This window comes from Diplodia corticola, assembly GCF_001883845.1.
Source record: "Diplodia corticola strain CBS 112549 chromosome Unknown scaffold23, whole genome shotgun sequence".
NCBI classification, from domain to species: domain Eukaryota; kingdom Fungi; phylum Ascomycota; class Dothideomycetes; order Botryosphaeriales; family Botryosphaeriaceae; genus Diplodia; species Diplodia corticola.
The window spans coordinates 262,934-284,970 of NW_017971502.1; the positions used below are offsets into that span (position 1 = coordinate 262,934).

Consider the following 22,037-nt stretch of genomic DNA (forward strand, 5'->3'; position numbering starts at 1 on the left):
GCAGATAGCAATCCCAAGAGTGCTTAGCGCCAGCTGTCAGATTGGCTCTGCAACGTGGACATGGTGGGTTCAAGTCGACGGCCTGGCCTCAGTGCGACGTGCATACGCAGTAAAACGTCGGCTGGTGACTGGGGGGCATCCTGGGGGCATCCCGGGCATCCCATTCTTTGTCCGACTGCCCCGCACTTGGGTGGATACGGAAGGTGGGATGCACCACCTTCTTCTGCTGGTGCCGACCCATCTCTCCCACGCCATCACTCTCCATCATGCCGTCCACCTTCGACATTGCCAATGCGCGCTCCAAGTTCCCGGCTCTGAGCCAGAAGCAGGTCTTCTTCGACAATGCCGGCGGCAGTCAGGCCCTGGCCGATGTCATCAAATCGTGAGCAGAAAAACATACTAGAAAGGCCCTCATCTATAGCGCTGACCCTTCTCCAGCGTCTCCGACTATCTTTCTACCAACAACGTCCAGCTCGGTGCTTCCTACCCCGTCGGCACTGCATCCACCAAGCATTTTAGCGACGGCCTCGTGGCGGGAGCTCAATATATCAACGCCGAGAATGACGAAGTTGGTACGCTCATCTGAAAACCTCGTGACAATGCACCTGATGCTGATTCTTGTCCAGTGATTGGCGCCTCCACTACTCAGCTTTTCCGCAACCTCTCCATCGCCCTCAACTTCTCCCCGGGCGACGAGCTGGTCGTCTCAAACTTGGACCATGAAGCAAACATTGCTTCCTGGGTCGCCATCGCCGCACAAAAGAACCTCACCCTCAAATGGTGGACCGTCCCGCACACCAACAACCCAAAGCTCACCCCGGAGTCGCTCAAGCCACTGCTTTCCCCCAAGACGAAGTTAGTGACCTGCACCCACGCGTCCAACATCCTCGGCACCATCCACGACATCCGCTCCCTCGCCGACACCGTCCACACCATTCCAGGCGCCCTCTTCTGCGTCGATGGCGTAGCCTACGCTCCCGTAAGTCGAACCCTCCGTTCTCCTGCGCCCCTACAAATCTAACCACACCACCCCCCAGCACCGCCGCATCGACGTCAAAGCCCTCGGCGTCGACTTCTACAGTTTCTCCTGGTACAAGGTCTACGGCCCCCACATCAGCATGCTCTTCGGGTCCCGCAGCGCCCAGTCCTCCCTCACCCCCCTCTCGCACTACTTCAACCCGACCACCACCCTCACCGACAAGCTCGGCCTCGCCGCCTCCAACTACGAGCTAACCCAAACCCTGCCCCTGATCCTCGACTACCTCGGCGGCCCGGACCCCACCGCCGCCGCCGCCGCCTCATCCGCCATCGCCGCGCACGAGCGGGCCCTCCAGGCCATCCTGCTCGACTACCTCGCCTCCAAGGGCGACTCCATCACCATCTACGGCGAGCGCGACCCGGACCCGTCCAAGCGCGTGCCCACCGTCAGCTTCGGCGTCAGGGGGAAAAGCGCGCGCGAGGTCGTCGAGGCCGTCGAGGCCGTGTCCGACTACGGCTTCCGCTGGGGCCACTTCTACAGCAAGCGCCTCTGCGACGACGTGCTCAAGCTGGGGCCCGAGGGCGTGGTGAGGGTGAGCATGGTGCATTACAACACCGAGGACGAGATCAAGGGGTTCGTCGAGACGTTTGATAAGGTCATTTTCGGATCGAAGGCATGAATGAACGTTGGGTGGAGATGTTGGGGGTCCCGAGAGATTGGATGATATATCATGGCCATATGTAACTTGTCTATGAATCAAAGATCAAGCCCAAGGACTTGCTTCCCTTTTTCGGATGGCTTACAAGATCATGTTGTGGGCTTTTTTTTTGGTAGCATTCCGAGAAATGATAAAGCTTTGGCTTCTTCAAGTATTCTCTCACAAATTCGCAAGCATATTCGCTGCTGTCAAGTCCTCCAGCTGATAGTATTGAATGCGGGTTCGAAATTGAAATTAGGATTTACTTGTTGAGACTACTATTCTCAAAGGAGGAAGAAAAGAAGAATGAGAACTTCGACAGGAATAGGAAAAATAGACATGGCGGACGAAAAGCAGAGGACCAAGCCAAAGGGAATCTCAAGAGGACAAAGAAGGAAAAGGGGAAGAAGAAAAAATATGAAAAACGAAAGTCCCAACCCCCCAGCCATCAGAAAAAGAAAATTATCTTCCAATCAGATTTACCATCCAGAACCCGTCAAACACACGACACAAGCACGGAACCCGCAATCCCAGACGCCCGCGCAACAATCAACGATACTGACCCCTTCAAATCTCCCCCACGATCCTCACCTCCTCTGCCTGTGCCAACCTCTCGCACTCGGTCTGGATCGCAAGCACCCAATGGTCCCTCTCGGCGCGACTCCTCGCCTTGAACACCATGGTGTTGCCGGGCACGCCGAGCTGACTCACGAGCTTGAAACGGCTCCTCCGGCCGCCTTCCTTCTCCAGCACCTCCTTGTCCTTGTCGCTCTCGCCGCCCCTCCGGAACAAGCTCTTCTTGCGCCCGTGCCACAGCGCGAAGCACGTCATGTAGTCCTCGTCGGTGCTGGTCCAGCCGTCCTCGAGGTAGATGCGCGGCAGCGCCGTGTGGCCCGGCTTGTTGTTGTCGAAGGTGCGGTTCTGGTACAGCAGGTCGTTCTCCGTCAGCAGGCCCGAGTACAGGTAGCAGTCGCGCAGGTCGAGCGTCGAGATGTGCTCGTGGTGGATGTGCGCCAGCTGCTTGCCCGTCGACTTGCGGACGGAGTCTTGGAAGATCAGGAGCGTGCCCGCCGATAGGATGACCGAGCACCGCGTGAAGGTGCCGTGCCGGCGGGGCTTGCGGAACAGAATTCCGGAAATCTATGTGATGATGATGGTTAGAAAATAGCTTGATCGATCAAGAGGATGATGCAGCGGTGGTTTACATGAATGGAACGGCATGCGGATATGCCGCACATGTTGTACAATTCCGAGCTGGCGTGGGCATGCAAGACCTCCCATTTCCGTGCGAACTGGCCCACGATTGCTTCCGCCTCTTCGTCAATGTTGAGCAGGTCCAGGTTGTACTTTCTGATCGTCTTGTAGAGTTGAATATCGGTTGCAGTGCGGTACTTCCAGTATTTGACAAGCTGGCGAAGACGGTTCATCCACTCCTTCTTTGTCATTTTGTCGAAAGCCTATGCCGGTCAGTGATCGCAACATTCTTAAGGGTGGCGTAAGCTTACTTGTAGACGGATGATGAGACCATTTCTCAAGACCAGCTCGAACGTCCTGTCATCATCGAATTCGTGAGTAGTACCGTCGTCCTCCCTTGTGTCATCCACATCAAGATCAAAATCGACATCAGAGCCTTCTTCCATATTCTCATCAGCCGCAGATGCGCCGCGGTGTACTTTGCGCACCTTCTGGATGTTGCAAAGGTTGATGTACCCATCGCATTTCAGCAGCAGGTTCGTCTTCCTCTCAGCCTCATCCTCAGCATCTCGATCACGGTGACGGATGTCTGCTGAGGAGCTCTCACTGCCCTCTGCAAGCCATTCTATTTGGTCGTCCTTGATAGGGTAAGGATTTACCTATTTCCAAGTCAGAACCCGTTGAAGAAGCAAAATTACGGAGCACTTACAGCGTATATCAGGGGAGCTGCCTGGGTAATCTCTCTCGATGAGGGTATCCGCGAGTTGAAAGAACCCGGAAGCTTTGGTGGCGGTGGTGGAACGGCTTTAGCTGGTCGGGTGAATACTAGATAATTGTCGTGCGTCGAAAAATAAAGGCGCTTGAAAAACATGCGGCCGAGCCTCTTATCCAGCCCCCTCTGGCTTGTCAGCCTGATCAAGAATCCTTCCACTGGCACAGGCTCGTCGAGAATATTGTTCTTTTTGGTCGTTGCTTTTGTGGGGTAATGTTCCTTGGGGCGTAGCTCTAGCTCATGCGTTCGTGCCATGGCAATAGAACCGTACATTTTCTTCTCGTTAGGGCCATGGATCCATTCCAGGCGGTCATAACGCTTCCAGGCAAGTCCCATCCGTCCGGATTTGGTCCATTCTTTGACGACTTCAGTGTAATCAGGTGTCTGTATTAGCATGTCGATGGCACGGTTCATGATGTTTTTAGCGACAGCCTGCTCTTGTTGGACCGCCTTCACCATTGCTTCTGCATTCCCTTTCGCAGCTTCGTCTAGCTCTTTGGATGATTCCAGTTCTTGAAACGGGTTCTCCAGGCGGAGACTCACGTCGAGACCGGGCACATTGACTTGCAGCTCCGAAGCTCGGTTCCATCCTAAGATGTTTCTCAGGAAGGTGTACCACTCTGCAGCGCTAGATCCCGAATGCGGACGCATGATGAAGATTTTGGTCCCTTTCCGCCACGGCGTCCATATGACGACTGTCTTGTCGAGTGATGAATAGAGATTGACTTTGGTGTACCTAGGGCCGAGTCGCACTTCGTGCTTTGCTTTTTTCTTGTTTTTCGATGCTTCAACAGCCGCAATCACCTGTTTCGAAGGTCAGTAAAATGTTGAAGAAGTGATGAAAAATCGTCTGGATGTGCTTCGCAAGGAAGACAAGACGCCAGAGCAAAAAGCAAGGGAAACACCTACGCGTGACTTGTACATCTGGAGTACGAAAGGGAAATCTTCATCGGCCTCGTGATTGTCACGGCACACGACCATGTACTCCCGCCATTTCTCAGTGGTACGCGATTCAACCTTGTGGGCTTCATTCTCGTCGAATTCTTCACCGATTTCGGAGAAAGTGGTGTCCACGCGCACCAGCATCTTGTCCATTTTGACTATCTGGCCGTCACGAAGCCGGGATTTTCGGAGACGATGGCCTTTCCGGCGCACATGAGTCTGAGCCATTCGTGCCTTCGCCTGGATCTCAGCACGCTTTGAATCCTCGGGCACTGCAAACTTCACCAAACCACGACCACTGTCCTCCCGCGGATCACTTGGCTCGTCATGCTGCGTTGGCACCGGTGCTATGGGGGTGCTGCCAGCATTGGGTAGCAGCGAGGAGGTGGAGCCGTCGCCACGTGGAGAAGAAGGGACCTGCAGGCTGCTCTCGGCCACGGAAGTTGCAAAGGGCTCGTAATTGGAAGGTGGACGCAGCTCTTCGCTGGCCGTGACAAAGGAGCCTGTATTGTCTCGTTTGTAGGAAGGCCTCCATTGTTTCTCCTTGCGGCTTTTTGCGGTACTGGTCCGTGTTTGCGTCCTCCTGTGCTGCCCTGCCAGCTCTTGGTTCACGATCTCGCCGTCGGCAGCGCTCGCGCGCGGCACGGCAACGGATGCGGCGGGATCGGCAGCCTCATCTCCAGTGGCCTGATCATGGTGCTCTTCCTCAATAATGTCGGCGGGCTGTGGAAAGCTTGGGCGAAACGGTTTCGAGGATCGAGGCCCGTCAAGGCCGGAGGTGCGACGGTCGTGGGTGACGCGGAGGTCGGTCGAGAAGGTGGCAGCGCGCGAGGAGTAGTTAATGTGCAGATGGTGCTTGTACCAGTCGCGGCGGTGCGACTTGAGCCATCCCTCGGGAATTGGGCCTATGAAGCAGCGGCGGGAGGTGAGATAGAGATGCTCGGGGGTAGCATGTTGCTGCAAGGCGTTAGCATGTCGCGAGTTGCGAAAGCCGGGCAGGACGGACTAGGCGTTGCGCGGTGTACGAATTGGGGTCGAGCGCATCCGCGTCCATAACTTGTGGCGAGGAGGCAGTAAGACAGGCGCTGGTGAGCGGGGATGGAGGGCTGTGGTAGGGCTTGTCGCGGGCTGCGGACGCAAGGAAAGGGGGAAAGGCGCCCTACAGGTCAAAGCAGGCAGGCGACATGGTGGTCAAGGGCATTATACATTAAGCAAAGCGTTGAGGAGTTGCGCGCAGCTGGCCAGCAGGTGCCGTGGTCGTAGATGGCAGCGGCGGCGCCGAGCTGTGGCTAACGGGCCCAGAGCCCGCCCCATTCCCTGCTGGACCCCTGTCGCACATCACGTCCAGAGCCGCCTGCGGCCTGTGCTGCCTGCGCTGCCTGCGCCGCCTCGAATCGTCCCACTCTTCGCTCTGGTCCTTCCCGCTCGCTCGCCAGCCGCCTTTCCTCCCAACTCTGGCTTGCCTGCTGCCGTCTAGTCACCACCCGCCATCCGCCTAGTGTGACTTCTGATATTAACCTTGCCGGAACCCATGTAGCTCGCTTTTCGAGCCCCTGTGCTGCCGGTATCAGCAATCATCTTGCCATTTCTCATGCAATTGCTGCCCTACAGACACCTTCCAAAGCATGGACCAGTCATGATGTCAGAGCTGAGAGCCTGAGAGCCTGATCATGGGGAACACCTTGACGAATGCGCCATGGCGCCTGCGCCGAACGCCGGATTGGAAAACAACCCTTGCTCCTTTGCTGCATGACCGTGGAAAATGGCCAACCAGACGAGCAGGATCTTGCTCCGCCTACTCGGCTCCGCTCTAGTTGGAAGGCCCTCCTTGCTGCCGCGGGAAAAATATTATTATATTAAGATCGCTTATCTCGATGTGCCAACGGCTATGGAAAGAAAAATCAGGTATACCTGACTCTAGCCGGTGCAGCATTTTCTGCCGTGTAGAAACCCGTACATTGGCATCGGTTCTTCATACAGCAGTTCACAAGATATGCCAATCTGTGCAGCACGAAGGGTCATCCACCACAGTGGGTGACGAAAGAATTTGACGTACAGCGATCCTTTTGTGGGGCAATTGAAGCAAGTGTATCAGCGTAGATGTGCTTTCTTCTTTAGTAGCTGAAGATATCCTTCTTTCTTCACTCACTGTGCAACAGTGACTTGAGGGACTCAATCACAAAATGCTACTCTAGTTCGAAAACACCAATGCTGGTCTTCCTACTTGCCCACTAAATTGAAATTCAATGCAGTGCGCAATAGTCTCCAGGGACGCGGCCAGCCCAAGAGCTTTTACTCATATAGGCTCTTGTGATGCCATTTACTTGTCTACTTACAAAGTCCTTACGAGAATCACCGTTTGAAAATACCACTGGCTACATGCTCATCATCCAAACGCATTATTGTCCAGTCATGCCTTCTTCTGTCCATCCAGGCTCACCATCGAACTGCGCGAGGGGCACAACGTGAATGCTACCACCCAACGGACACATTACACTAGCGGAGACATCAACTGGGAGGTAAGCCCACCGCAAACAAAAGAACAAACCTCTCATCGATTTAATCCTATCCAACCCTACTAGGCTCTCCAGGGAACTGTTTCAAATATCTTCAATGTCAACCAACTCACCCACGCCGCTCAGTTCCATATAGATGACTTTACTCCTCCTACCTCTAGCTACAAGCCACGCCTGGCCAAGACCTTCTGGGATATGTCCATCTACCACATCGGCCATCTAGGCATCAGTGGCGACTACAAACTCATCATTTACGTGCTCTTCATCCAGAAGGACACATACTGGTTGAAGGGAAACAGTCGTTTGGATGAGACAGTGGCTGAGGGCTTGTGCGTAATAGCCATTGAATGAAACATGCCCCGACCTTTCTTTATCAGTAGCTGAAGCAGATATCCAGATGTGGATACGGGAATTAAGATTATACGAATACATCTAGATTTATGATTCCGTTACCCATGTAGGTGAGTCAACTTCTTTCGTCACCCACCGTGAAGGTAGTTCGAAGAGACCTTGGCCTTGGTATAAGAAGAGTGAGTCACTATGACCCACATCACGAAACGCAAAAGAAAAAAAAGAGGATCGCGGCCAAAACATGTCTGAAGCCCAAGCCTGTATGCCTCTTTCTCAGACCTCCTCTACTGATTCTTCTTGTTCACATTGAACGGGCTCTCCCTCGCCGCGGCGAACGCATCGAACGAAAACAACGTGATGATGTACAGCGCGAAGAACCTCACCACAGTGTCGAGCAAGCCGCCACGCCGTTGCGTGAGGTTCCAGGCCCAGTCTCCCGTCGTCCTCGCGCCGCTGCCGCTGCCGCTGCCGCCGGCGCCCAGCACGTGTCCCTTGGACTGGAAAGCCGCGCTCGTGCGTCCGGGGCCTTTGGCGGCGTCGGCCGCGGCTTTGGTCACGGCGGCGCGGAGCGCGGCCGGGTTGGCGCCGCGGATGGTCTCGGTCACGGAGCCGCTCTTGAAGACGAGGAATGTGGGCATACTAACACATCCCATCCTCTCTTGTCAGCCTTTGCCAGCCCCAATTTTTTTGCTTTGAAGAAGAAGAAGAAGGGAAGGAACGGGGAGGAGGGAACGTACGCAGATACGCCGTACTTCCCGGCGACGCCCTGCTGGGCGTCAACGTCGACCTTGACGAAGGCCAGGCGGCCGGGCTTGGCCTCTTGCTGCGCCAGCTGCTCGAAGACGGGCGCGATCGCCTTGCACGGTCCGCACCAGTCTGCATAGAAGTCTGCCACGACGTATGTGTTGGATGAGAGGATGTTGTTCCATTGCGGCGTGCCGCTGATGTGTGTGATCTTCGACATGGTAGTGGTGGTGGGCGGCGCGAGAGAGGGCGAGAAAGCGGGCGGCGGAGTAGGACGGACGGTCAGTGGTAAGCGGGAGTGTTAGTCTGGCAGAGTAGCTCGCAGTGAACGGAATCCTTCCAGCTGGTAGATGTCTAGGCAGCTGTTGCGCGAAGGTGGAAACGAGGTGGAAGTTGGGGGAACCTAGGCGCAAGCTGGCCGGAGCTCTCGCCCGCGCCGCATCGCCTCAGCCCTGCACCGAAACTCTTGGGCCGGGGCCGACGATCTCCACGGCCCTCCCGCTCTCTCTACCAGAACACGCGTTCGAAATTTGCTTCACAGGTTTATCTTCTTGCCGGATGCTACCATCATATAACGCTATTTATTGAAAATGGAAGAATAATTAACTACTTACGTTGAGATCTAAAAATAACCGTTATACTCCGAAATAATGCGTATCCTTCCTCATAAACAGCAACTACGCTCTTGACTACATAGCAACGGACCTTTGGTGGTTTCTTTTGGGGCTTCTAACCTCTATTAAACCACCTACTACCACGGCCTCTGTCTCCAGAAACCGGGGGTCCAGGCCTCAACATCACTGCTCTCCTTCAGGACCTCCTCTGCCCTTCCCACCGTAGCCATCCCGCTGCCTCTCCTCCCGCTCGGCCTTCTCCGCCGCCGGCCCCTTTCCAGTGGCGCATATTCCCTACGCACACTGTAATCAGAAAACGGCTGCGGCGCATCACCCCTCGCAACGTCACTCGCCGTATCCAACAACCCCTCAAAAGCTGCGTCGATCCGCCCCTCACGGCCATCGTTGTCCCCATCGTCCCCCAAACGCCCAGACCTCGGTCCCTGGCTCCTGAAATACGGCCTTCTCGATCTCGACCTCAAATCTCCCTCTAGCCTTGGTTCTCTGATAACGGTCGATATCCTCGAAGGTATTCTCGAATTGGGAGGCGGCACGATGCCACCAGCCACATCAGATCCGCCGCGATGGATGAGGGCAAGCGAGTCAACCCCGCCACAGAGCTGGTCGATGAGATCAGGTTCGTCTTCGCGGCGGGAAGGGCAAGTACAACCCCTTCTTGCCCTGGCCACTCCCCTTGGGGTTGCTCTTTGGTAAGGGGGATCGGGAGGCAGTAATGGCAGTGCAGAAATATGAGGAGGCGGCAACGGCGGGAACGGCGGCATTGGTGGTGGTGACCGAAAGGGCAACGGCGGGGACGGCGGGGACGGCGGAACATCAGGTGAACCCAAGAGCGGCCTCATCCTAGCGCGAACATGCATGTTGCCGCCCCTCCCCCTTTGTCTGCTGAAATCGTCTGCAACGCTTCCATACTCAGCGTATGAATAAGGGAACGCCTCCCGCCGTGTCTCCTGATCTCTCCGCTCGCTGCGAGGAACGCACCGGCAGATACGGATGGATGGCCATAACCAGTGCCTACTGCAGTTGCAACTACGACTCGTCGAGCGAGAAGGCGTGTTGCGGCGGCGAACGGCGATAAATTGCCGGGTGCGAGTAGAGCGCAAAGGGGTCTGGTGATGTGTCTGGAGGGCCTCGGGGTAGTTTGCATGCTCCAAGCATGGGATCAGGCGACGGCGCGTGCGGACCCAATGGCGGTGATGGTTCAGAACAGGGTGATAGTGGTGAGCAGGAAGATCCAAATCGGGTATAGGTAAGTAGCTCAGGCGGTGAGGAGTTATCGGCATGTTGTTGAGGCGAAGGTCTGAAGGGGAAGAAACCGAGGTACGAGGATTCAACTTCGCCTAGGAAAAAATAGAAAAGCAAGTCCAGACGAGCAACCGGAGGACTAAGGGAAGCAAAGGAGATATCCAGCGAAAAGAACCTACCGGACATCGCACCTATTTCTACCTACCACGGCTTACTAGGCGCGCAGAAGGGATGCTTATTCCTATCCATAGGCATGTGTTCTCTGTCCAAATGTTTGTGAGGAGGATGCACATAACAGTTGCCTATTTGTTGTCGACAAGTGCTTGTGGTCTTCCTTCAAACCGAGCATGGATGTCACAAGGCGACATAATGTCAGTTCGCTTGTGCAGCAAACCTGTGATTAGCCGAATAAGGGAATATGGAAGGACCGCGACTCAAGCATGGAGGCCTCCAGTCAAATCTTCCGGAAATTATTGGCGAGACATATCCGGAAGTTCCGCTGCTCTTTGTATGCCGATGCAGAGCTTTGTCGATTTCCTTGGTGCACGAGCGCTCCGCCATTTCTTGGTCGTACCCACTCTCAACAACGCATCCTCACCACAGTCGGTCCGAAGACGGTGATCAGGAGAATGAAGGGAAACGAAGAAGAAAGGTGTCTCGCATTCCGGGGTATAACGAACCAATTAAACAGATATAGGGAAACTAAAATGCAAGGGTCGGCCGTCATCAGCGCGTAACCCGCTCCACGATCCGGAGCGTACTGATGGAAAATGTCAGCAGCCATGCCACTAATGCTAGTAGTAAGACAGCCGTTAATGCTTTCTGCTGGTTGCACACGCTAGATTGGAAGCATGACTGGAAATCTGGGTCGTCGCGCTCGCTGTTGTCCACACACGCCCAGCTTGAGTCTGTCAGAGATTGAAAAGCCTTGGCAATCCGTTAATTCTGTTGAAATCGAGACGGATGCGGGGTAATCTTACAATACTCAGATTTGCAGAATCGAAGACAATAAAGAGCAGGTCAAAGAATATAAGACGCAACTTGGACTTGGGGTTGCGCAAGCCAAGCGGCTGGGCTGTATACTCGTCGTAGGTGATGTAGCAAAGGTAGACAATAGCGATCACGTCAACGATGATGGCCATATAGGTTGACGAACCAGCGTCACAGCTACTGCGGTTGGTGAGGTGGAAGATACGGCCTGAGATGCCCAGAGCTGCAGCGGAGAAGGTGAGGACGGTAAGACGAATGACGAGCGGGATATAGGGATTCCGCATAAGAATACGCTGTGGACTGTCAACAATCTGAAACACGAAGGAAGACAGTCACGTAACGGCGGCGTCACACAAGTCCCAAACGGGACGAAGCGAGAAAACATGCGAAACATGGCGGGTGTTTGGGTCGCAGTTCGGCCCGGGGAAAGTCTCACATGGAACTTGCGGAGACGGCTCTTCCGCTTTGCATGGCTAAACAACCAGAACCCAGGCTGCTTTTCCGTATCCATCTCCATCGCCTCGTCCGGCTCCCACGGCGAGTCCAGGTCGTTGAAGTTGTCACGGATCCATTCCGGCGAGGCCACCTCACGGTGAGCGGACGACTGGGGCGGGTCGGGATATTTGGAGGCAAGAGCAAATGCACGCCAGCGCGATGCTGTCTCGACCGGAGAGGCGTTTGGAATCGGCGGGGCGGCTTCGCGAGCATGGTCGAAACGGCGGCCGGCGGCAGCGCCAGGGCGAGGAGAGGGATGCGAGTTGTGCGAGGCAGGACGGACGGTCTGGGGCGTCTTGGGTAGCAACAGCGGCGTCACCTGGGTGTCGAGGCGGAGCTCGTCGGAGGAGTCGTTGTGGGCAGAGCGCACCCAAGCTGAGCAAGTAAAGGTGAGCACGCGAGCGCGATCGTGGTGCAGATGCACGGGGGCTTACGAGGAACCGTCCGGGGCGTCTCATGGTCGGCGGCCATAACTTGGGCGACCGGCGGAGTGGAGAGATCGGGCGCGAGGGCGAGTCGAGCGACGTGGTGGTTTGGAGCAGCGTTTTGGAGGAAGGGCCTCCAGCTGCCGGCGGGTGAGAAAATACCGGCCTTTGGGGAGGCTGAGGATCTCCAATTACAGGCGGCTGGTGGCCGGAGCTGGGAGGATGTTGCCTGTGCAGATCGCGTCCGGGAGATTGCCTGTCGCAGGGGCCATGCATGACGTTTCGACACCGCCGCCGAACCGCAACGCCTCAGGCTTCCGCACAGCTGCCATGGCAAGCGAGAACGCGCCGCGCATCAACTGAGCCTGCAAAAAGCAATCCTCCTCCTGCTGCCCCACCAGGCACTGCCCGCTTCACGTCCAACTCTAACGGCCGCCGCCCGCCACGATGCGGTTATTCCTCCTGCCAATTTCCACCCGCCGCGCTCTCATCTACTGCGAGCGCCGCTCCGCTGCGGCCGGCGAGAACCCTTCGGTGCTCGACAAAGTCACCAATAAGGCGAACCAAACATGGGCCGACTGGGAGAAGATGTCCAACGAGGTGGCGTGGTACAAGGGCGGCTGGAAAAAGACCGTCACTGTCCAGGGCAACCGCATCTTGCGCCGGATCCCATACCAGGAATGGGGACTCAAAACGATACCTGCGCTCAGTGGGAGACGCCGCGAGGCCGAGCTCGCTGGCAGCGAAGTGGTTGAGGTCAAGTTCCCGGGCCTGTTCCTCGATCAAGAGCGCGTGTCGCCCATCCTGCAGCAACTGGCGAAGGGGCGGCAGTCGTTGCATCGCAAACGCCTATGGTGGAGCATTGTCGGAATGCCGATATCTGCACCGTTCGCCCTGGTGCCAATGTACGTGGACCATGCACGCCGAGCACAAAGGATCAATCCAACTGACCCGCCCCCTACAGAATACCGAACATCCCTTTCTTCTACCTCGTCTTCCGCGCATACTCCCACTGGAAGGCCCTGTCCGGCTCGAAGCACCTGGAGTTCCTTCTCAAGAATAATCTCATCCAGCCAAAGCCGTCCCACGAACTCGACCAGCTGTATGCTGCAGGCCTCATCCACCCTACCAGACAACTGTCGCGCGATGCATCGCCGCCTTCGAAAGAGCAGGCCGAAGCGGTCGCCGAGCTTGTCAGGCGGCAAACGAACAATCAAACCGAAGACGTTATGGTTTTGCAAAGGTGGAATGGCAAGCTGCTGGCTGAGCGATTCCATCTGCCGGAGATGGAGGTCGAGATCGAACGAGCGGTTGAACAGGTCGAGAACTCCATAAAGGCAAAAGAAGAGCTTCATGAGGAAAAGAGGGAGATCGAAAAGGCAACGGCATACCCAGAAGACACGAAGAAATCCACAAAATAATGCTGGTGATTCCGGTGTTACGGCGTCGGCGCTGGCGCAGGCGAGTATCAAACGCGATGTACGATTGCTGTTGTAAGTGGGGATGTTTCTGTGCATATGTGTACGACTAGACACGACTCAAATGTTCCACTAAATATCAGGAGAGATCATTTACATTCTATATCGTCATTAAATCGTTACAGGGTGATTATACATAAAACATGAACATGACATGACACATGAGGTTTAGAAGGTGGAGTTACCACCGTCGACCGAGACCGAGTTACCGGCCATCCAGCCGCTCTCTTCGGTGGCCAACTGGATGACCATCTTGGCGACATCCTCCGGAAGCTTCGCAAGGGCTGTCTGCGCCTCCTGGGTCTCCTGCCAGTTCTCCGGCATCGACATCTTGGTATCTATGCGCTGTCAGTCCGTGTTGCGTACCAGAGCTCGTTGAGGGTTGTGCTTACAGCCGGGGCAGATGGCGTTCACGTGGATGTCGTGGTTGCGGAGCTCGTTGGAGACGGTTTCGGTCAAGTCGGTGACCAGGGAGTGCTTCGAGGGAGTCTCGCCCGCTAGAGACAGTAAGTGCATGCCCGGGTTTCCACGATTTAGCCAGTGCTTACTTGATCCGGTCTGGACGCCAGCGATGTTGATGATCCAGCCGCGGTCCATGCTAGGGAGCTTGTCTTGCTTCTTCATCTGGGCGCCGGCGTACTTGCAGCCAAGGGAAGTGCCGCGGGCGTTGACAGCAAAACTCCTGTCCCAGGCATCCTCGGCGATCTCAAGACTGCCGTCCTGGCCGGTGACACCAGCGTTGTTGATGAAGCTGTCGATCACATGGTCAGCATGGTCATTCCGACGACGAGTACGACGAGCATCATGGCAAGGGAGGGGAAATGGGAGTCCGAGTCGGTGAAAGCGGCCACCTCATACGGGAAGGGTTCTGGAAAGAGATGGAAGACTCACATATCAATCCTGCCGAAGTGGCTCACCGCCTCTTTGACCAGCTTTTTCACGCTGTCGGCTCTGGTCACGTCGGTCTGGACGAAGATGGCCTTGCCGCCAGCGTTGTTGATTTGGTCGTGGGTGGGCACGTCGGTGTCGTCGCTGCCCTGTCTCCTCTCGTTCAGGTCGGCGCAGACGACTTGGGCACCCTCGGCGTGGAGAGCAAAGGCAACGGCCTGGCCGATACCGATGGTGGAGCCAGTGACGACGGCAGTCTTGCCAGCAAGACGAGCAAAAGACATGATGACGGGTGATGGGATGATGTGCTTTAGGGTTGGTGCTGATCTTGATCCAGTCGAAGATACGCAACGAGTCGCGAGAAGCTCTGCTTCTAAAGATAGGCGGAGGAGGTGGAGAGGTGGAAAACGAGGTGTGTTGATAGGAGCAAGAGAGGGCGAGATGTAGTGCTGAGTCTGGGGCTCACCGCAAGTTGAAGTCTGTACCTGCAGAAAGAATTGGAGCTAACCATGAGCGCTGCGAGCACCCCATTTATACGGAAGACTGAATCACTGTCGAGCAAGTCGAGGCGGAGGGGAACAGGCGCTGGCTAGAGAGCTATGGCAAGCATGGCATGGGCCGGTGCGAGCGGCGCCGCTCCCGCGAACGGGACGAGACATCGACACGGGTGTGGACTTGGCCCCTTCCCAGCGCCAGTTGGATCCACGAGAGCGCTTGCGTCGCATAGAGTCGACGCAGGGACAGACACCGAGTGGGATGGCAGCATCCGGACCTCACCGGTGGAGCTGGTCCCCACGGACGTGAGCGTCTAGAACGGCGCTCTCCGCTGACACGACGTGTACGGATGAGGAACGGACCCACTGCCAGCTTGGTGGGCGCTGGCACCAATTCGGTGGTGGGATGGCATGAGCAGGTGGGGCAGCCAGCGCTCAGGGCGGGCGGTGCAAGCCCCGAGGGCGAGGCGTGAGTGGCAGACGGGCTGTGGCTCGAGGCGCTGGCCTAAGGGGGCACGTGGGGGCGCGCGCAACGGTCGGTATGCCGAATCCGATGCAAGATCACCGCAAATCGGGATCACCCGAGTGCGGGGGACAACGCAGGGCCCGGCCAGCGAAACAAGAAACAGTCGGCGCCCTCGCGCCCAGCCAGTCACCGGCCACCGCGCGCCTGCCGTTTCAGCAACGCGCGCCTGCCAGGCGCCCAGTGACTCTTCGTGACTCTGGAGGACAGCGAGGACAGCGCCGACAGCGCCGACAGCCTGCCGTCAGTGGCTGCGGCTGTGCCCCTTGGAGCCTGGCGCCCGCCGGCCCACTGCTTCCATGAATCCATCCCGCCGCCGCCACGCGGGGTCCGCCAGGGGAAAGCGGCAGCTAAACTGGTTTGCATCCTGTCCATTTGCTCATAGCATCCTGAAGCTAAACTTACACTTCATCATGCTAAGTCCGTGAATGCCATCAGGCGCCTCACTCTTGACGCGCCCGTTCCGGCCTTCCGCCTCGTCGCCGCCGCCACTGCCAGGTTTCCGTCCTGGCCCCCCGTCTTTTTCCGGCTCGCGCCCGCGGCGGCTTCGCTACACCACCGTCATAGCCATCACACGTCAATGCCGTCGACCGTCACGCCCTTGTTCCATTCGTACTGCATGACGCGCGCGACTTCAACAGCCGAGTCGTGCGACACCATGGCGCCGACGAGATACAGGCTGGCGTCCAAGCCCGTGGTAATGCCGCCGCTTGTGATGACGCGAAGGCCCCCAAGGCGCAAGCTCGACCGGCGCACGATGCTCTCGCGGCGGCGGCCCTCCTTCCACGCATTGCTGCCCTTGCGCGCGATGCTCTTGCGCCGGCCGTCCGGGCGCTTCCTGAGAATGAAGGGGTTCTCGTCCTCGTTCTCGCCCAGCTCGAAGCGCGCGTTGTTGACCACGTACCGCTCCTCCATGACGTTTGTCTGCTCGTAGTCGCCCTGCTGCGCCGCCTTCTGGCAGATGAGCTCAAACTTTGTGTAGTAGTCGGGGTGCGTCGTCGCCGACAGCCCCTGCAGCACGCCGGCCTGTGCCAGAAGCAACGAGCCCGTGCACACTGACATGAGCGTGCGCTCCTTGGTCAGGTCCGTCTTCTGCAGCTCGGCGAAGGCCTTGATGAGCTTCATGGGCTCCTCGTTCTGGTCGAGGACCTTGTCGGTGCCGCCGCCGGGGATGATGAGCACATCGAAGTCGTTCAGGTCTTCGTGGGCATCGTCAAAGTCCATGTGCGCACGGAAGGAGGCGCCCTGCTCGGAGACGGTGTGCTCGGTGGCCGAGACGAACTTGACGTTGAAGGCCTTGCCAGCTGTAGTAAAGCGATATCCACGTCAGCAACCGCACGTGACGAGGGAGGTAGCGGGATTTTTGGTTTGACCGTCCCCGGTTTTCCTCATTGGCGTCAGCTTGCACCTACCAGGGTCGCTAGGGTTGTGCCTGGCCGTGTGGAGCACCTCGACGGGACCGGCGACGTCCAACGTGTCGAAACCAGGGTGGAGGGCGTAGAGCACCTGGATCGGAGGCGTCGGCCCACCACTGGTTTCGGCAATTGCACTCATCTCGGCGGCTTACGGCTGATGCACTGGGGGGAATTGGTCGAAGAGTGACGGATGCTGAACTCTGCGGGCGTCTGCAGAACTTCGGGTGAGGAAAAGGAAGACAACAGCTGTCCAGAGAAGATGCGGGGTTTTGTGGCCTGTCGGCGCAGCAGGCCAGCCGATGCCCGTCTGGGGACAGCCTGGAAGGTGGAAGCAGCTCACCTGAGCACCTGAGCAGCTACCCCGCCTTCTGTTGCTAGCGCCCGTCCATCCCCCACACGCTAGTCGTTGATCTGCAGCATCAAACTCTCCCTACACATCGCCATGCTGCTTCTCTCTCCGTGCTTGCGCTTCTCCCGCAACTGCTGGCTGCTGTCAGCATCAGAGCTGCCAATGGAAGCCGCAGATTTTGTCAATCAGCAGGCATCTGGGCGGCATGTAGCTGCAGCCAAAGAGCAGCTGCACGGCATTAGTGCCTGCCACTGCATATGCCCCCAGCCAACTGTCGCTGCGGGTAATCTCCTGCAGCCATCTTCTTCGAGCGTAGACCGCCTGTGTGTGTCTCCAACCGGTGAAATCTCTCGCCACATTTCCGGCCTATCGCGGCCACGTCTTTACTAAAGAACGCCTGGTCTCGCAGTTCTATCCATCCTGGTCCCCAAATTTCTCACGCGTAATTAGAGGATATAGGTGCTTGAAAGGATTTAGTGTCACTCATGTCATTTTGGTGAGTACGAAGGAGGATGTTTGATATATTTCAGAGGGTAGTAGGATGCTGTAGATTCTGTAGCGAAGAAGTTCCTTCGCTTCACTTGGGTTGAACATGGAATAAGGTTATTTTGAAAAGTATATCTTATCGGCTCTCCAGATGAATATAAAAACCAAAACATTCTCGGTTGCTACACCGATGCTTGAGGATTTGAGACGCTGGATCACAGTTGAGGCGTGGATGAAGTTGAGGACAATAGCAGGTAGAAGGTCTTCAACGTCGGCTAGAACCATCATAACTTATTGATGCCCGAGGATGTATTCAAAATCAAAAACATCGTATGTGAGTGATGCTATTGGGTATGAAACTCGCTAAGCTGAACTTGCAAGCCCTGGCGGGAACTTGTTGAAAACTGCATGACCGACAGGGAGAATGTCCAAAAGAGTTGCTGATAGTTCAGTGCTGTCGCCGACATCTAGCCTAATCTTCCACCTTGAGAACCGTCCTGCCCTGCACTTTCCCCGCAACGACGAGGTCGATGTATTTGTCAAGCTCGCTGAGCTTTCCCTTCGTCAAGATTGGGTGCACAAGTCCCCTTGCTGTGAAGTCGAGCATCTCGTCGACATCTTTCAGCGTTCCAGTCACACTTCCCACAATATTCAGCTATAACAAACTTTGTTAGCCATGTCCAGAAAATTGAACCATAAGAAGTCGAAAGGGTCAGGTTCAGAATAAAGAAAAAAAAATTACCCTTTTCATTGCAAGGATTTGGGGCGGAGCGCCAGCAATAATCGTTCCGTCCTTTGGGAAGCCTACAGCCACCATCGTCCCACCCGGTCGCAGCAAGTATGGAGCAACACCATAGCTCTGCTTGTTAGGCGCGAACACAATCGCACCATGAGCTGTTTGCGAAACAGTCAGCATCAACGCCGGATCGAACGACAGGAACAGTTTCAAGAAAGCCCGTACCTCCATATGTCGTAATCTTCATGACCTCGGCCGCCAGGTCCTCACATTTCAACGCGTCGATGTAAGCCTCTGCGCCCAACTTCTTGCATAGCTCCTCCTTCTCCGGACCCACATCGACTGCAATGGTCCGCATACCCATGACTCTGGCGTACTGCACGCCAAGCTGCATGGCAGTGGAAGCAGAGTCAGCAAACCATCCGCGCCCATCCGAAGGGGGAAAAAAAAGACTCATTCACTCACATGGCCCAACCCACCGCCTGCCCCAAACTGCACAATCCACTGCCCCGGACGGACCCCACTTCGCTTGCACGCCACATACGACGTCACACCTCCGCACATGAGTGGCCCGGCCTCTTCATCAGTGACGGCATCCGGGAGCCTCGTCGCGTACCGCGCGTCGGTAGCGACATAGCGCTGGAAGGTCCCGGGGGTCGTCAAGCCGGAGTTGAGCTGCGCCGGGCAGTGCAGCTCGTCGACGCCGTTTGTGCAAAACTCGCAGCGGCCGCACACGCTGGCGCACCACTTGATGCCCGCGCGCTCGCCGACGCGCCACAGCTCCGCGGCCGCGACATCCGGGGCGACGGCGACGACGGAGCCGGCGCCCTCGTGTCCGCACACGCCGTTGGCGCGGTCCCGGACGAGCGTCTCGCTCCCGAACTCCGGCCAGTAGTCGCGCAGGAAGCTGATGTCCGAGTGGCAGAGGCCCGTCCAGTTGATCTTGACGAGGATCTGGCCCGGCTTGAGCTCCGGCACCGCGATCTCCTTCATGGGCGCGATGTGGCCGTCTCTGACCGCGGCATTCTGCGTGGTAGGGATCTTGATGTCTGTTTGTGGCTGCTGCTGCTGCTGCTGCTGCTCCTTCTCGCTCTGTCCGCCGGAGCTTCCATGGATGAGATTAGTCAGGACTTTTGACATGACGGGCAGTGTAGACGGGGCAAGGGTTGCTGTGTGAGGAAGCTGCGGGGGCAAGCTGTGTATAGACAAGGAACGGAGTGCTGGCGAGCCGACCCTGTCTTATAGAGCCCAGGTGACTGCTGGCCGGGCATATGGATGAACCTCGGTGCCCCGCATAGGGCTTCGTACTGTGAGACGCGGGGGAGGCCTCAGCCTCCTTCTCTGGCCTCCAATAGTGGGCCTTGAGATTGGCGATAGACCAGGGTGGAGCGGCGGGTCGGCATCGTGACTTGCCGGGTTGCCCGGGGAGACGCAAAGCGTCAGATAAATGTGACAATGGGCAGCCAATAACAGGCTACACCGAGAGAGACAAAACACATAGATACACGGGGCAGGAATATTTCCAAAGAGAAGAGGAAGCCTATGCAGCGGACAAGACTTCGCCAATGTCGAACCTGAGAGTCGGGAGTAACAACGCCGCCCAATGCTATGACTTGAATAGAAACCCTCCGTCTAAAGGGAATGATGCAACCTACTGTACAAATGTTTTCCTGTCTAAAACCCTCAACCTGTTCGTATACAGGTCCCAATCATCACAAGTCTTAATCTATACTTCCTCTTGAGTAACAAGCGGATGCCGTTCAAACCACCTGAGAAGAGTCTGGTAAAGGACCAACATAGTGCTACTCTGCACGCTCGTCCAAACAGCTCTTGGACCGACTCCACGGAACAAACCCCAAACACCCTCCGTCTTATAAATCAGCCCAAGACCCCTGATGATTGAGGACGTGTCGAGCGTGGTTGCCGTATGCTGCTTTAGGGAAGTAGAAGGCGACGACGTTGAGATAGGCCGCTTGGTACCTTTGGGCGGACCATGGCCTGGGCCAGGACCCGAACGAGTGCTGTGCTTTGACGAAGGCCCGGCGCTAGGCCCTGTCGAACTGGACGAAACTCTTGGATTCTGTTTAGCCATTTTTGCGTTAAACGCTGCTGTGGCTTCTGGACTTTGCTGCGTTTGGATCCTGGTCTTGACTACATCGAGGGGGCAGGTGATGGTTCCGGCCATGCCACCAGCGGTTGCGCCGGTCAAAATCTCCAGCGGGAGGCCTATTTCCTTGGATCCAGCCCAGCTCTTAGCCAGCTTTTGCTCCTGTTCGTAGAAAGCAAACTGCAGCGCTGAAAAGGGAAGGTCGCGTGCCAAGGTAGCCTTGAAGCCGTGGAAAAGAGCGTGCCATCCTTCTAAGCGCACTATAGTCCTTGCGGCGTGCCAGGTACCGCGATAGTTATAGCCGGATCGGAAATACGGGTTGTTGTAACGACCTTGGAGCTGAAGCCGGGTCTTCAAAACCTCTGACGGAACGTAGAGCGGTGCAGCAAAGAGATCTGCTAACAGGCCTAATCAAGGCGTCAACATGGAACATACAGCGGGATCGCGCGGATAGAGATTACGAACCTCCAGTGAAGTAGGCGATTGGCGGCGCGATGCCTGAGTCGACCATGAAACGCTTGCTCCACTCATAAGTTCCAAAGAAGATAACAGTTCCAGAAAAAGAACCTAGGAATGCAGGTATTACTCCACCATACAGCCCTCGCAGCAAACCTTCCTGGCGAAATATTGTGCGATACGTGGAGCCCATGGATGTATACTTGGGGGGCATGTGCGGATCGCCCTGCTGGCGGGTCTTCACGGTATCCAGAGAATGCATGAGCATGTCTCCGGTGGTTCCGCCCAAGCCTCCAGCCAACATCGCCTAGCCAGCGTTCGTCAGCCTGTGCATCTGCCATGGTCACGCCGCGCGCCATGCCGAGTGCCATCTCACATGGATATAGGGTGGGCGCTTGGCCTCAAGATCGACCTCCTCCTCTACCGCCGCGTCCATTGTCCCGGTGATGGGCGAGGGGAGATTGAGGTGCGCAGTGGGTCGTTCATCTTCTACCAATTGCGCCTTGGTCGGGTCGGAGGACGAGAAGAGGCCGGCCACGCGGGCAAGTACCATGAAGGGTCAAAGGGTGAGCGCGCTGCGCCGCGCGTTATGCCGAGGCTCTCGTTCGGACTAGAGGACGATGCAGTGGTGGAGCAGCCCCAAAAACGTGGTGAGCGCGGGACGTGCGAGGTGGAAGAAGCGGCGGAAGAGCGGGCGGATTGGAAATGTCGAAGATGCTGAGGGTTCGCCCTGGTGGGTGTTCCTGTCGGCCGCCAGTCGGCAGCTTTTTTCGCGCGTCATCGGCCGGCCCACCCGGGCTTCTCCCGCCGCCAGCACCACCCAACGCCTTCTGCTTCGCCACACCTCAGCCGCGCCCGCACCTCACTTCGGTTTTCCTCGAACTCTGTCAAAGAAGACTCCAAGAAGCATACAAGCAAAGGCGGAGCAAGGGCGGAGCAAAGGAATGTGCACATCTAGGTATCCGCCCTGTCTTTGAGGAGTCCGTGCTCCGCTGAGTCTCTTGTTCCCTATTTGCTAGAAACGAACGAGCATGAGCATTTGGCGGGTTGGTAGAACACCCATAATAGATTTCTTGATCCTTCGAATCCTTTGAAATATGGTTTGTACCCTATTGACAAGGTA

At 56.6% G+C, this 22,037-nt stretch overlaps 10 protein-coding genes across 10 annotated transcripts; 3 read left to right on the forward strand and 7 right to left on the reverse strand.

Moving 5' to 3' along the window:
* Window positions 1–266: 266 nt before the first annotated feature.
* BKCO1_2300088 (cysteine desulfurase) lies at window positions 267–1,658 on the forward strand (the record flags this gene model as incomplete). Its single annotated transcript, XM_020273041.1, has 4 exons — window positions 267–382; window positions 439–572; window positions 627–979; window positions 1,038–1,658. The coding sequence occupies 4 exons, from the start codon at window positions 267–269 to the stop codon at window positions 1,656–1,658; spliced, it is 1,224 nt and encodes a 407-aa protein (XP_020130670.1).
* A 585-nt stretch (window positions 1,659–2,243) lies between these two features.
* BKCO1_2300089 (ph domain protein) lies at window positions 2,244–5,638 on the reverse strand (the record flags this gene model as incomplete). Its single annotated transcript, XM_020273042.1, has 6 exons — window positions 2,244–2,816; window positions 2,882–3,133; window positions 3,182–3,529; window positions 3,580–4,446; window positions 4,552–5,541; window positions 5,591–5,638. The coding sequence occupies 6 exons, from the start codon at window positions 5,636–5,638 to the stop codon at window positions 2,244–2,246; spliced, it is 3,078 nt and encodes a 1,025-aa protein (XP_020130671.1).
* Window positions 5,639–7,053: 1,415 nt separating this feature from the next.
* BKCO1_2300090 (uncharacterized protein) lies at window positions 7,054–7,451 on the forward strand (the record flags this gene model as incomplete). The annotated part of the gene is made up of 2 exons (XM_020273044.1): window positions 7,054–7,103; window positions 7,262–7,451. 2 exons carry the CDS (start codon window positions 7,054–7,056, stop codon window positions 7,449–7,451), a joined length of 240 nt encoding a protein of 79 aa, XP_020130605.1.
* Window positions 7,452–7,735: 284 nt separating this feature from the next.
* BKCO1_2300091 (thioredoxin) lies at window positions 7,736–8,415 on the reverse strand (the record flags this gene model as incomplete). Its single annotated transcript, XM_020273045.1, has 2 exons — window positions 7,736–8,090; window positions 8,189–8,415. 2 exons carry the CDS (start codon window positions 8,413–8,415, stop codon window positions 7,736–7,738), a joined length of 582 nt encoding a protein of 193 aa, XP_020130604.1.
* Window positions 8,416–10,983: 2,568 nt separating this feature from the next.
* Window positions 10,984–12,028, reverse strand: BKCO1_2300092 (uncharacterized protein; the record flags this gene model as incomplete). Its single annotated transcript, XM_020273046.1, has 3 exons — window positions 10,984–11,355; window positions 11,499–11,932; window positions 11,992–12,028. The coding sequence occupies 3 exons, from the start codon at window positions 12,026–12,028 to the stop codon at window positions 10,984–10,986; spliced, it is 843 nt and encodes a 280-aa protein (XP_020130603.1).
* Window positions 12,029–12,429: 401 nt separating this feature from the next.
* BKCO1_2300093 (conserved protein (fungal and plant) protein) lies at window positions 12,430–13,403 on the forward strand (the record flags this gene model as incomplete). Its single annotated transcript, XM_020273047.1, has 2 exons — window positions 12,430–12,887; window positions 12,947–13,403. 2 exons carry the CDS (start codon window positions 12,430–12,432, stop codon window positions 13,401–13,403), a joined length of 915 nt encoding a protein of 304 aa, XP_020130602.1.
* Window positions 13,404–13,628: 225 nt separating this feature from the next.
* BKCO1_2300094 (3-ketoacyl-acp reductase) lies at window positions 13,629–14,632 on the reverse strand (the record flags this gene model as incomplete). Its single annotated transcript, XM_020273048.1, has 4 exons — window positions 13,629–13,798; window positions 13,853–13,957; window positions 14,009–14,211; window positions 14,352–14,632. The coding sequence occupies 4 exons, from the start codon at window positions 14,630–14,632 to the stop codon at window positions 13,629–13,631; spliced, it is 759 nt and encodes a 252-aa protein (XP_020130601.1).
* Window positions 14,633–15,935: 1,303 nt separating this feature from the next.
* BKCO1_2300095 (uncharacterized protein) lies at window positions 15,936–16,919 on the reverse strand (the record flags this gene model as incomplete). The annotated part of the gene is made up of 2 exons (XM_020273049.1): window positions 15,936–16,669; window positions 16,778–16,919. The coding sequence occupies 2 exons, from the start codon at window positions 16,917–16,919 to the stop codon at window positions 15,936–15,938; spliced, it is 876 nt and encodes a 291-aa protein (XP_020130600.1).
* Window positions 16,920–18,087: 1,168 nt separating this feature from the next.
* BKCO1_2300096 (alcohol dehydrogenase) lies at window positions 18,088–19,491 on the reverse strand (the record flags this gene model as incomplete). The annotated part of the gene is made up of 4 exons (XM_020273050.1): window positions 18,088–18,270; window positions 18,358–18,509; window positions 18,577–18,739; window positions 18,817–19,491. 4 exons carry the CDS (start codon window positions 19,489–19,491, stop codon window positions 18,088–18,090), a joined length of 1,173 nt encoding a protein of 390 aa, XP_020130599.1.
* A 586-nt stretch (window positions 19,492–20,077) lies between these two features.
* BKCO1_2300097 (mitochondrial carrier protein) lies at window positions 20,078–21,467 on the reverse strand (the record flags this gene model as incomplete). The annotated part of the gene is made up of 3 exons (XM_020273051.1): window positions 20,078–20,865; window positions 20,924–21,221; window positions 21,291–21,467. The coding sequence occupies 3 exons, from the start codon at window positions 21,465–21,467 to the stop codon at window positions 20,078–20,080; spliced, it is 1,263 nt and encodes a 420-aa protein (XP_020130598.1).
* Window positions 21,468–22,037: the final 570 nt, after the last annotated feature.